The sequence below is a fragment of the Anopheles cruzii genome, chromosome 3 (genome assembly GCF_943734635.1).
Source record: "Anopheles cruzii chromosome 3, idAnoCruzAS_RS32_06, whole genome shotgun sequence".
Lineage (NCBI taxonomy): Eukaryota > Metazoa > Arthropoda > Insecta > Diptera > Culicidae > Anopheles > Anopheles cruzii.
The window spans coordinates 3584639-3598229 of record NC_069145.1 but is presented as its reverse complement, the minus strand read 5'-3'; the positions used below and the strand labels follow the sequence as shown (position 1 = coordinate 3598229).

Below are 13591 nucleotides of genomic sequence, written 5' to 3'. Positions count from 1 at the left end.
TTCCGGTCTGCCGCCAACCACGAAACGAATCTCACACCTCAACCGTCGTCAAGGGTCGGTCCTTTAATTATCTCTAATCGATTGAGATATCATTCCCCAAATCGATCACCTATGACAGGCCCAACCATCGAAACGAACAGGGTCCGTCGTGGTGAATGTCTGTCCGCCATTTCGGGGCATCCGACTAAAGGCAGAAGAACCGACGCTCCGCTCCGTTGGTTTTAAATAAATGCCTGCTCTGATTCGATCCACCTACTTGGCACCTAATACAACTCAATTGATTCGTCCGGTCATCCATCCTTACCGCCCCCCGGCCGGCGATCGATTTTGAAGATCATAACAAATTATGCTCCAAACGATCGGATCGCTCGCTCTCGGTTAGCGATCTGGTGGAGCCTCGAAAAAGGCGGACCCCACGCCCGATCGGGAAAGATCTTCAGTATCTTCGGAAGACATACATTATTCGGCCGTTCGGGCGTTCTGCCGGTGATTTGTGGCCTTAACGTTTCTTTTTCCGATCCCCACCACCGTGGCTTGACTTCTCACCAAAAACTTGCCGCCTACCGTTGCCGCCACATGCCACCCAGCGGCTTCGTGGTCCGAAAAAGACTTAGGACCCATCGGGGCCTGCTTTTAGAGCTTTGCTTTAGAAGTCAAAATTTATTGCTGCTAATAATGCACACAAAAGCCAAACGAATCGGCCCGGTTGGCGATGTAGCTGGTAGTGGCGGGGAGCTGGCCGCTGGCCGAATTCTGGTCTGCACTTTTCGGTACTTTTCGGCGGATTAAGAGCTTTTATAAGTTCGATAAATTTGCGTTCGCTGAATTCCTTCAATTTCGATCGCTTCTGAGTCTTCTTCCATCGCGTGATCGTTTGATGAATTATGCCGTGAGCAAGTCTTTCTTGGTTGGTCAAGGAAGCCCGAGGGATGACGAGGGGCGGCGTACCTGGTGGGTGGTTTCGGTGACCATCCGTGAACGGCGTTATTAGTAGCGGATGCACTTCATCTTCGGCGACATTGGAATTCTTTGCTTTGCGATCTTTTGCTACCGGCCAGGAAGCGGAAGGTTTCACGCAATGCAAAGCACCAGCCGAGTCACGAAATTGAATTTCTGACATTTCTCCCTCGTCCTTCTCAATGGAATTCAATAACTCATTTTCTTTCCGTTCAACTAGCCCGCGGGGTAAAATCTCACAAACGTTGGCGGCGCAGTATGTTCCGTGGTCTTAATCAACGCGCCACGATCTAAATCTAAGCTAGGCTCACGTATGATCCCGGTTCCACTGGAAGCGACGAGAAACATAAACAATAACACCTACACCATTAACCTTCACCCACCGGCGGCCATTTACAGGCCCGTCGCCCGACGACTTCTTTCATTTCCTTGTGCTGCACTTTCTCGGCGATCAAGAGCCCATGCCGACTCCATCAAGAGAGTGCGCACCGACGCCACAAGACTCCGGTTAGAAGGTCCGACTCTAATAAGCTCACTTGGAGTTCGATTTTTATTGATTTCGATATCACTCGGGTGCGCGTGAGATCGGACCGCCCCCCTGGCTGGGCAAGTTTTCCTCCCGCCGAGAGACCTCGTGGGGCCGCTTCTGGTCCCCGACAAAGCGCGCACGTTGAAGCGCACGAAATGCATGTTCATCGGTGTCGTAAAGTGAAGTGGATTAAGATAAAAAGCCCACGATTCTTTGCCGGACCCGGACCCGGACCCGGTAAGGAAGTGCCTAAGATCAGTTTCCGCTTTTCAGCGGCGCTTCTGTGAGGTGCATTTACATTCGGAGCTTTCCGAGCTAAGCCGCAGGCCGCTAAAGCCACATCCGCTCCGCGCGGATGATAAGTGAGGTTAGCGTCTGAACCGAGCGCCGCCACGTTATCCGATGGTTCCGGGATAAACGTTTCGCTTGTGGCCTTGATCCCTGTCTCGGTTTGCTGACACTCCTTTCGGGAAATCGTTTGGGGAAGTTCGGAACCTTCGACTTTTGGACTTGGAAGGGAGTCTCATTGATAATACATCAACACGCGCGCTCCGTGCGTTATCCGCGACATGGTGATTGGGTCTCGCGCATCTCACCCAGTCCCTGTAGCCACCGGGTTCTGCTGCTCCCCATCAGACCGCTACGGTGGTAGGGTTCGGTCGGGGGCGATGTCGAAGACGATTTATTCTGAACTCTCCGATAGCCATAAATTTTCGGCCTCGAGGGCATATCGTGAGCTTCTTTTAAAGTATCGTAAAATGTTAAACACCACTTGGGGCGGTCGCATGATTAGAAAAGAAGCTTACCGGCGAACGACGGCCCAGCAGGTTCTGCTTACCATTGGGCCGGGACGAAGGGTAGCTACTCGATTGGTTTCGATTTGATTTGCTTCATTAAAATATTTTGACATCCTGGAGCGCTTCGGTTCGAGCTTTGTTTCAACGCCACCAATAATGGCCGTTAATAAGTTTATAATTTATGGAATTCAGTTCCTCAGGGTCTTCGATCCTAGAACCATTTTGTTCACCGACTCGTAGATTCCGCTCTACGATAATGGTGCCTAAGTAGGGTTGCTTTGACCGTTTTGTTTTTCACGTCCTTTTCCAAAAATCTCGCTTCCGAAAGCTTCTCGAATTCACGCAGTGGTCATTGACTTCGGGAGCCCTGTCAGTCAAGGAACTTGAGTGTTACTTGACATTTCTGCCACCGGAATGGGAAATTTATTTCCAACAAATTCGGAAACACTACCGAAAACAAACCGTTTCGTTCCCAATAAAAATCCCATTCCGTCAAATGTTTATTGCTTTTAGCCGCACCAACAACTTACCAACCAAAAAGGCGAGCGCTCCAGATGCAGATGCACTTTGATTAGTTGTGAGGATAAAACGCACAACACCAATCGGGGCTCAACCCGCTCACGCCGTTCGTTTGATGAGCGCTGATGGCGCGGACGGCGATGTGGCGCTGTCCGAAAGAAATTTACGTCCATCAAAAAGCACTTACGGCGGAGGGTGGTGCCGCCAAAGTCAAATTTTGTGACACTTTGTCGGTTGGAACGGCCTATTGGCCGAGAACGTTCCGAGCAATTTGAGGGCGGGCGGAGAGAAAGTCTTGGATCTGGAATTGGAATTGAAATCGTCGTTTCTTCAAACGATGACTACGCGTGCTCGCTTCTAACAGGCAACGCCCCAGCATGACGCACGTGGACATTTCGTGGCCCACGCAAAGCGCTCGAACGGTGGATTGCGTGCGTCGATCAGCGGGATCGAGAGTTGATCATCGCCGATTGAGTCGTTGGATGTGCGTGTTTTATTTTATACGAAAATCTAATTGATTTTGGCAGTTTACGGGAGCGCAGATGGGCCCAGGAAATAAATTTGTTGGCGGATTTTATGAGGGATCCATCGCTGTTATGTTCACATTAGCATAAACGACACGCGCCGAGGGTCAATCAACTGAACACGCTGGCTTCCGACTGATAAATCGTTTGATGGAACCGAACCCCCAGCTGGGACTGCCAATCGTGAGTAGGAATTCAAATAATCACAGTTAAAGTAAAGAAAGTGTTCTAAGCCGCAACAAGAGCTAGATCTTTTTCGATAACTTTCAACGCTCTTATTCGTATCCATCTCCGTGGTGCATCTTGAGAAAGTCTACAGTCGTGTCCGCTGTCCATGAATCACGGAAGGGTGCTTAAAGCTGCACTTCGAACGCGGATCAGATGGATCTTGCTTGAAGTTCGGAGTTGAAGCACGGACCATGGAGAAGGTTCAAGGTTGCCCGGCACGGCAATGGTCGGAATTTTCGGAGAGATTGATCAGTCCGGTCAAGAATACTGCTTCACTCAGTGATGTGGGGCCGTCAGAGTGCCGTACCGGTGTGTCAATGATATTCGATATTCCGCGCTCCGATCGCGTGGAGTCGATAGATTGACACGGGAATCGTGACCGGCTGCCGCTGCAGATCAAGATGTTTGGCCACGGAGAGCCAGCTCGCCAAGATGCGGCGGACGTCATGCAATGCAGCCGAACGGAAACCTGTTGCAGTCACAGTGACTCGTGAGGCATTACGGATTACGACCGAAATAAGTTACGACTAAAAGCATTCACCCGCCCGATCTTTTATACGTGAATCCGCGGTGTGTTTATTGCTCACACCGTCTGATGTTGCTAGTTTCAATCTCACACCGATTTCGCATGAAAGTAAAACCAAGTTACCAGCAAAAAGACTGGGAACAAAAGTGTCAACGAAAAAACGGCGCGAAAACTTGCACTTTTATTGGTTCGTTCGTCGTCGGATCGGGAGTTCCATTTTAATGCCCAGCGAACAGGTCCACCGTGAGGGTTTTTGTAAAAAAAAAATGACAATATCCACAGGTTTTTTTTTTATTTTTGTACATTTTATTTGTAGCGCGACTTTTTTGGGCTCTTTAACAGCGGTCCATTTCTTACACATTGCCAGGAGGGCGGGAGTCGATGTTGTTGATCAAGGGGACGCGGAGAAACATGATTCTTTCTAGAGCCCAGTCCCGGCTTGACTGGCTGTGGCCAGCGGCTGAGTCAATTTCCGCGATCGGCCAGCCACCAAACATGGTCCTGGCGCGTTGGTTTGGTACAGTGCGGTCCGCGTGACCGTGACCCTCGGACGATTCGGAGACGGAGGCGAGCCCTAATGGCGTTCTACTGGCTTTTGTTTTCTTCCTACCGCCAATAAAAGTGCCAATTTTTGATCAGAAATAGATTTCTTTTCCGCGGTCGACCGACGATTGGACTCGATCCTGGCGTGCGGCACATAAATCGTTCTATTGGAATGGAATTGAACCACAAAACCTACACTTAATAGGTGAATTGATTCATTCGCAAATGCAAAAAAGAAAAAAAAATCCCACCGCTCACGGTGATAAGCTAGCAAAAGCGGAAATGGATAGTCGAATCGAAGTATCACGCGGCAACCCCCAATCAGAGTGTGTCACCAGCGGCAAGCCGTCGGTGCCATTGGCCGTATAGGGCAACATTTGCGCGGTGTTGCACTTTTTTGCATTACTCAGTACGATTATGCAAAAAACTTGTGACCAAACCCCCGGGGCCGACTACGACTACGAGCCGTTTCGCACGTAGACCAAGTCGCGCCCAAGGCCTAGAGTGTGTTGCCGGTTCGAGTTGGCAGGCGGCTCAATTTAGCAGCAGCTGACTGAATCCCCACGCCACGAGATGGGAGGCAGGCAATTTTATGATGCACCGACCGGTTCGCGGGCCACTGCACGGTCGATATGATTAATAACCGACAGGAAGGAAGGTTACGGACAAGCCGGGCGAACCGGCCGGGCAAGTGGCGCAAATTCTCCCCTGACCTTTCGCCGGTCCGCCGCGGAGTCCTTAAGGAGCAATCTGTTCGCACAAAACGGCGCGCGGGAAAGGTGCGAGTTTAATCGTTTATTGTTTAATTTATGGCCGCGTGGCCACGCAATCCACGCGACGCACCAGAGGCACTAGTAGAACCGCGGAACGAAAGTTGAAATCGCAAGCACAAAGCCAAAAACCCGATCCGCAATCTTCTCGCAGCGCGTTCCACGCGAGGTCCTTGCGGGTTGGGTAAGCAAATAACAAAAACGGGCAACTATACGGGCGGGAGGAGATTTATGGGACAGGCCTACGTCAGGTCAGCCGCACGGTGGGGGCATGTTTCAGACAACTTTCGTCGTCGGGCCCCCTTTGCGTGACGTGGACAGCAGCAGCGAGGATCTTCCGATCTCCGTCGAGCGAAAGTGAGACAAGAAGAAACCAAAAGTATGGTCCCATAGCACGGTAACCATTTTATGATGATGATGATGATGGTACAATTAACGGCCTAATTGAGGAACATTCCAGTGGACCAAATTTGAAGCATCCAGATCGAGCGTCTTGCTACAAACAAAGCGATCCTCTCAATCAAGCGAATTTCAGCACGGGGTGAGGATACTTCCGCTTGGATCCCGGAACTCCGTGGCCCACAGCACACACACCGGCTGCAACAATCTGTCTTACTTTGTTCGTGTTCAACGAACTGACGAGGGCGAAAACTAATCATCGTTGGGAAGAGATTTTATCGTCTGCCATCATGTCGGAGCGTCGAAGGGATAACTACCGTCATTTACGAGGTGTGTTAAACGTCCACTAGAGCTCGCCCTGAGCCTAGCAAAATAGTGCCGCGTGCCGGCGATGATGATGATGGCGAAGGAGTTGCAGATAACCATCGGTATCTTAATCTCGGTAGCAAGCAAAACGGCCGCCGCGTACTGCATGGTGGTTGGATGTAATGTCTTCATGTTCGTTGCATCTTCGGTGGGTCTCGGTCTCAAAGAGCCACTAAATAAAGCAGCACCGCGTGCCGCCGTTGCCTGTGCCCCGCGGCCATTGCGGACCCAATTGAAAGTGATTGAGAGCGATCAATAAATTGCCCGCCACACGATTTCGATCTGTTTTTCCGCCCGTGCAGGGCGGCACCATAAATTACCCAGTTGATGAAACAGTCGTCAGGTCTCGCGCAAGGCTCGCCGCCCAGACCGGGCTGCGTTCCGATAGTGTAGCCAGTTTTCAGAAGGACGGCGTTCTTGTGTTCTAGATTTTGCAATTAGACGTCCAGCCGGGCGCCGCCTAGTGCTAGCTAGTGCTGCCGGCTAGCTAAAAGCGTTGCCCGGGACGCAACATCGTTGGTTCGCTAAAACATAATTTAGTTCAATAACCCGTCGTCCCGAAGAGCCCATCCAACCGAGCCCGACGGGCGCATTTCTCCTTAAAGCAGATGGCGAGACCGCCAAACCGACAAATAGTCGTTTGCCTGCGGTCCTTTCCTCGGTCTGCGTTGATGTCGGTGTAGGCTCGAATCGGGTTTAATTGAATAGACTCAAATGTCATCTCCGATGAGTGCGCACGAGAGCCGGCCTGGGTGTCGTGCGAAAACAGGGATGAATTCAGCGCGCGCATTTCAATGCGTCACTTGCGGTGTGCCAGACTCACCAGCAAAACAGGAGCCCCCGAGGGCGGCCAAGTGTTGCCCAAGCAACGGACCGCGGGCTCGAAGTGAAGAAAGCAGCGCTTTCCTTGCGGACTGGCCCACAAAAACTTCACCATGGTGGCTGGTGGGTTTATGGAACATCACCGTTACCGTTGATCGTTGCTCCTTGCAGATACCGATCGTATCCTGCAACCTCCGGAATGTTTTTCCTGATTCCGCTCGGGAGAGAGAGCTAGCAATACTGAAATGATGGAGCCTAATTTTTTACGTTAAATTCAGCTTCACATATTCTGAGCGAGCTTTACCTCTTTTTTTGGATTGTGGCGCATGCTTCTTCCGACTGCTTCAATGTTGGCACTATCCGCGTGAGTCTGCGCCGAGGGCCACGTCCCGGGAGGATGCGTTTTGATTCCATTAATTAATCCATCGTCCAGGTTCACGAGTCACAGAAACGTGATTAGGAAAGTTGGACGGCCCATCCTTAAGATCGTGATTAGCTGTCCAAGCTGGAGCACCGATAGTGTGAGCTTGCTTTCAAATAAAACAGCACGGGAGATGCTCCTGTCAGATGGATCACCGGGAACACAATTTTGATTGGTCCCGCCCTGCCTTTTCGCATCATCTGGATGGGCCGTTTCATTTGGACTCTTCCAACTCCATGGTGGAAGACAAGCCACAGAAACCCTTTGCTACCCTTGCGCTGCAAGAGTGTGCGAAATCAATTATCAGATCTTTCCTTCAGCCAAACACGGAGAACACCCACGGAGATGATGATCCTTTCCAAGCCGCGTTGTCGGACGGGCTTCGGCCGCTATCATGTAGGGGTTCATGTTTGTTTCACAAACTGTTGCACCTGAAGCCACATTTGCTGCTTGATTGAAACAGGCACTCTGGCTAGTTGAACGTTGCGCAATAGCCACCAACGCCTCCCCCAGCGCCGGGGGACACTTGGGACGATCGCGTAGTTGCATTCCGATTATCACTGCGTGTCGGTTGGAACTCGGTTTTGAAATCAACACACGGAACACCCCACTGGAGCGGTGTAATGAATGGTTGTCCTAGGAAATAAAATTTGCTATCATTCAATCATAACCGTCGCATGTCACGGCGAACGGACGTAAGAAAAACGGGCCACGGTTTACATTCTACTATGGCGTCCGCAGATATGGTGCGCACCGCACGCTGCTGCCAACGACGAAACGGCGGACCGGGTGGTAAGCTGTTTCTGCTCCGCACTTTCCGACGTGCGTTCGTTCATCCACCGCGACGCGAAGACTGCTGAAAACCTGATTTTCCTGTCAGCGCAAAGTTTCGGAAGATTTTCTACATGAGGAGCATTTGGTAAAACGTGCACCTTGTGCGTCTTTGGCCACACTAATCTTATAAAGACACGAGTGACGAGAGTTCTTGAGGTGGGAATTTCCGACATGCTCGATTTGGGAAAACACGCGCCATATGCTAAACGGTTGGGCGGTGAAAACCCCGATCATGAGTGGATTACAAATCAGACAACTGGAGACCCATAGCCGTAGATCGATTACTTATTCTTCGTTGCCATCGTTCAGGTTAGTCAGCAACCTTGGAATCGGGGAATTCGCAGTAATTATTATTGATTTATAATATTTCAATTATCGGTAAACATAGTTCATTGTCTTGACGGTTAAAACGAGATACTAAAGAAACATTTCATTACATTACACTGGTTATATTGTCCAACAACAAACAGTCCGCAAGCATTTAGTCCGCAATGCCCAAAGGTTGCTACAACAGTACAAAGAAATTGCCACAGTAGATCACTCTAATACTTTAGAGTTGTTACAACCATGCAAAACTCCTTCTTCAGAGGAAAGTACGTTAAAAAAGACTGTTCGATTCGGTCACAGGTAATATTACGCAACATTAGCAAAATGGTAAACCGAATACCTTTAAGACATATTTGTTCTTTGTATTCGCACCCTCATCTTGAAGTCATCTTTCTCCTCATGTCAACAATATGTCAAAAAGGTTTAGGAAGCCCTCTATTTCAGCATTTGCCTACACGTGTCCCATCAAGGCGGATAATTTCTGGTTTGGAAAAGAAGTGCTCCATTGCTGCGAACATTACGTGGAAACAGTCGAAGGACGAAGAAATGAAGACTCTCGGAGTCTGCGAGGAAGAAGCGACCGTAAGGAAGTGAACAGAAGCGGCAGCGGCAACCTTCCCATTCCCATTTTGACAGCAGAGAAATCGTGACAATTATTCAAAAATTCCCCAGACTCGGACCGCAAGAAGATGTGTCTCCGTGTGTGCGCAGGGGTCCTTTGCGTTTATTGTTGTGATTGCGCGGATCACCAACCATTGCTCGAAGCGTCCCGGTTGGGCTGTAGCAGGTTAAGTTTTCATTAGTGCGTAACGAGCCGAACGGAAACGCGCTTCGGGACGCAGGATCGAGTGGTTCGAGCGTCTGTGGGAAACCGAACGTGATTGATCTGCGGCTGTCAGCTAGTTTAATTAGGTGGATTACGTCGGTTGCACGGTTTTGCGTTCTGAACTGAGCAGGGAGAGGCCGAAAGTTAGGCCACAGAAATTTGTCACTCTCGGTCTCGTTTGTCTGACACGGCTTGCTTGGGTCTTGTAGCGGAAACGGCACAGCGCAACTGAACAAGCGACGTAACTCGTTTAAAAAGGAGTGCTAATGGACTCTAACTGCGACCTCCGTTGAGGGCTGCCAACTACCAATACCCACATAGCAAGGTGTCTCATGGAAGCGGCTTGGCTGGGAAGGCAAAGAATATTGCCAAGGGTCTCCTCATGAATCGGTTTCCTTCGCGGGGGTTTCTAAGGGACACGAGATGGCTGTTGCGGTTCACATTCAAGACCCCAGCGTACGTACCAATGTCAGGGATGTCAACTCGCTTCGACATGTGTCACTAAGAGCTAAACTCGGCAGCAGGTGTGGATTTACCGGTTACTTAGCAACCAGAATGAAATGCTGAGGCAGGATACAGCGCAGAAGAGCAGCGCCATTTTCCTTCGTGATGGCGTGGCACTTATCTTATCGATAAATGTCGCATCCGCCGTCACACTTACTGTCCAGACGTGTGGCAAATGTAACTTAATTGAGACAATTTAAAGCATTTGCAAATGGTCACGAAGATTACATTCAGGTCGACATCGATCAGCTCCGTGGGTCCGAAACGGGATACAGATTCCGTTAGTTTATTGATTTGCAAAAAAGAAAACCACAAGCGTTGTAGGGCAAGAGATTACGAAGCACCTGTTGCTTCTGCGCCAATATTACACAATTGCCGTGGCTGTCCCTCTCCATCATGGGATATTTTTTAATGGCCTAGCATGTTCTCCCACTGATCGTATGGACATCTTTTAGTGCGTTTGTCTCGCATGTTTCCCCGTATCTTGATTGAGGCTTAGGTTCAGTGTCTGATAAGGGAACAGCCACGTGGTGGCGGGCTCGTTGTATAGTAACGATTATCTTATCTTGTAGTACGACGACGGCTCGTAGCTTTAATGTGGGCCCTCGGGCTGTACGAAATTTGCATTTTTTCGCGTCGTTTGCAAAGGCGCAAATGCCACCAGCCTTAAAGCCAGTCACAAACAGGTGACAAGGCGATTATTGACAGGAAGTGTAAGAAAGTGAAGCGGAAGTGATAAGACAATGCTGGCAGGTTTTAAACCGTGGCGAGATAAACCGGAAGCCGCGTTTCGATCGGCCACAAAATGAGGCACGATTAATCTGCCGGCTTAATGGAGTAAAAATAGCGCGTTAGAAGTCCATTGATAAATTGCACTTTTTGCAATGGCTTTGCGCAAAACATGATAAAGAAAGAGAGCAAACTTCCCTCGTGTTGGTGTAGTTCGTTATACTACAAGTCGTTCTGATTTTTATGTGTTTTCTTAGTGTCCTGAGACCGATTACAATTGTTTTAACAAACGAATTAAAATATGAGTAATATTAAGTGTATTTATGCATCTATGTCAGTGTGCACCATTTACTTGATACGCTCCAGGAGACAGAATTCAACATTAATTATGAATAATAAGTCGGTACAATGGGTCAATGGACGCAGCTGTTGCGGGTTTTAGGTTAACAATAGCACCCTGACCCTGACCTAGACTACTTTTATGCAAACAGATGATTTTGAAACCCTTCCATCGCTGAGCTGAGCTCCCCTGCATTCATTTTGCTTCATACGCGAAAAATGAACACACGAGTTCATCACAGTATACACTCACGAAGCGAAAACAAAAGTCGCTCACTGTCTGACATTTCACTAAGGTTAATATGTGTGTGTAGTTGTATCACTTATTCACAGACGGGTTATTGCGGCCGAAATTGCCAAAAATAGAACGAATCGAACCATTTTTCCCATCATACATGAATACGGTAGCATTTTCGAAGAGCAGGACACCAGCACTGAGCACACAACTTCCAGTATTGAAGTTCACCTGCAAACGACCTTTGCGATGATTCACAACAAACCTTCGCTACGATAGCATATTTTGCACAGTTAATCACAACGTAAACCAACCCCGCTTGAAGGGTTTTAGTGGCGCCACATTACACAATGCCTTCGTTTGAACGCTTGCTGATAAACGGTTTTGTTTACATACTGCGACAGTTTCGACGGTGGCAGGCGGGATAGATTGTGATCTTGACCAGGCTGTGTTGATTCAACGAATTCCGACACTTACCTTCCGCAGCTGTAGTGCGAAGACCTTAGGGTTGCGGTTGCGATAGGTCGCTGCGGTGAAAGCAAGCAGCCCACCGCTCACCAAACAGATGTACCGGACGGTCGGATGACGGAACCATTGGCGTGCACCTGAACTGTGACCGATATTGCGCGATAACACGGTGAAAACGGGGTTCGATTTCGAGCACCTAGCGATTCTATTTGTGTACATCGCCATCTTTGTTTGGTACTGTTCGCTAAAAGGCGACGATCTCACAGAATTTGTCATTTGCTGGGCGTGTGTGTGTGCGGTGAGCGGAACCATCTCACTGCGGTGAGACGTTCGCTCAAATAGTTCATTTCATTTTCTCACCCGTGAGTCGTTTTTGAATTTGCGAAACACAATTTTTTTAACGACTCATTTTTAAAACTGTGCTGCCACACGGCACGAAACAGTTACGCGCAACATGTAACTGCGGTGCCAGACGGCACGAAACAGTTACGCGCAACATGTAACTTGGTGTCAAATCTGTTTCGTGCCGTGTGGCAGGTGAAATATTACAGCAACAGAAACAACTAGTAAGAGAAATGTCAAACTTGTTTACATTCGTGTTTTTGGCCCGAGAAAATAGAAATCGGAGAGGTAAGTTGATTTCTGAATAATCTTTTCGCTTTTTTTAGATATTGTTGCTGTACCGGCAAGATGAGATTGAACAAAGTGACAACAGGCCAATCGTCCGGCACCAGGACCGCACATCCAGGATCATTGCTAGCCAAAAGATGAAGAGATGACCATTACGGCGAACAGGATTATAAAGGCGATAGATGTAGCGTTTACGAAAAAGCCACACTAATTCACGTTATTTCCCGAACATCCGGATTCATATTATACTGGGAGTGATCACGAAGAAATAAATGCTTGGTGCCATGCTTGGAATTATGCTGGTTTATTCTCTGCTAAGATTGTTTTGTACAGAAATCTGTAAGCTTGTGTTTCCAGCTATGCCTCGGGGAAATCCCGGACGGCGTCTGGCGTGCAGCTTGTTACTCGTCGCGAAGGGATGGGCGACGCCGAGTCCGTCGGTGAATGGTTTATAGTAAAAACCGCATGTAGGAGCGAGAGATGGTTCCATGGATAACATACGCGTCATTATTCATGCTGAAGTCGAAGAAGCACAGTAAAAAGCAAATGTACACCTTCTTGTAAACTTCCAACAAAATTAACCATCAATAATGACCGTCACTAATAAACACCTAACCAAAACATTAACTTCGATGTTCATAATTAATTGTTCCGTCCACCGGATCCGGAGCGTTCCAGATAACCAAGCTCACTACGCATTTATCCGAAACATACTTACCAGTTTTACGTATCTTTTTTGCTCCGGTTTGCTACCCATTTTATTGCTGAAATGGAGATAAACTTAAAGTTAAAATTCAAAATAACATCACAAATAAAAATCTTTGCTTGTTAACAAACCTCTGTTTTCGTTTGTTTGTAAACAAACCTCTGTTTTCGTCTGTAATGCGCCCTGTTGCAGGGTCTGCAGACCCACAAAGCTTTTGACACCTACTGATCGCTTTACTGTCAAAATTGTCGCGGTTGGAGGCTGTTATATCGTTTGTTTCGTGCCGTGTGGCAGCCCAGAAAGGATTGCAAAAAAAAAAAAATCACAGGCGTATGATTAATAATGTTTATGAAACATTAATCGCTTCATTGAAGTGTTGGAAAAAACACTCAGCTTTCAAGTGTTTCGATTCCTTTTCAATTATAGCCAATCAATAGTTGACCCCGATAACCCCGAGAAGACCCACCAACGTCTAGGTTAATGGGTCCAGCAAAGCACCACCACATTTCCGGTCCGGGTGCGATTTGCGTACGAAAAGTGTTGGAAGCGCCACACGCTATCACCTAAGATTACAAAGTAGCGCTTAGCGCGT

General features: G+C 48.5%; 1 protein-coding gene across 4 annotated transcripts in view; it reads right to left on the bottom strand.

Annotated features, from left to right (window-relative positions):
* LOC128274318 (calcium uptake protein 3, mitochondrial) overlaps window positions 1–11889 on the bottom strand; it is a 38043-nt gene extending 26154 nt beyond the window's left edge. For all 4 annotated transcript variants that reach the window (XM_053012472.1, XM_053012473.1, XM_053012474.1 and 1 more), the window contains exon 1: window positions 11673–11889. In XM_053012472.1, the coding sequence (XP_052868432.1) occupies window positions 11673–11888 (216 nt within the window). In that variant the 5' untranslated portion in view covers window position 11889. The remainder of the gene's footprint in view (window positions 1–11672) is intronic.
* Window positions 11890–13591: the final 1702 nt, after the last annotated feature.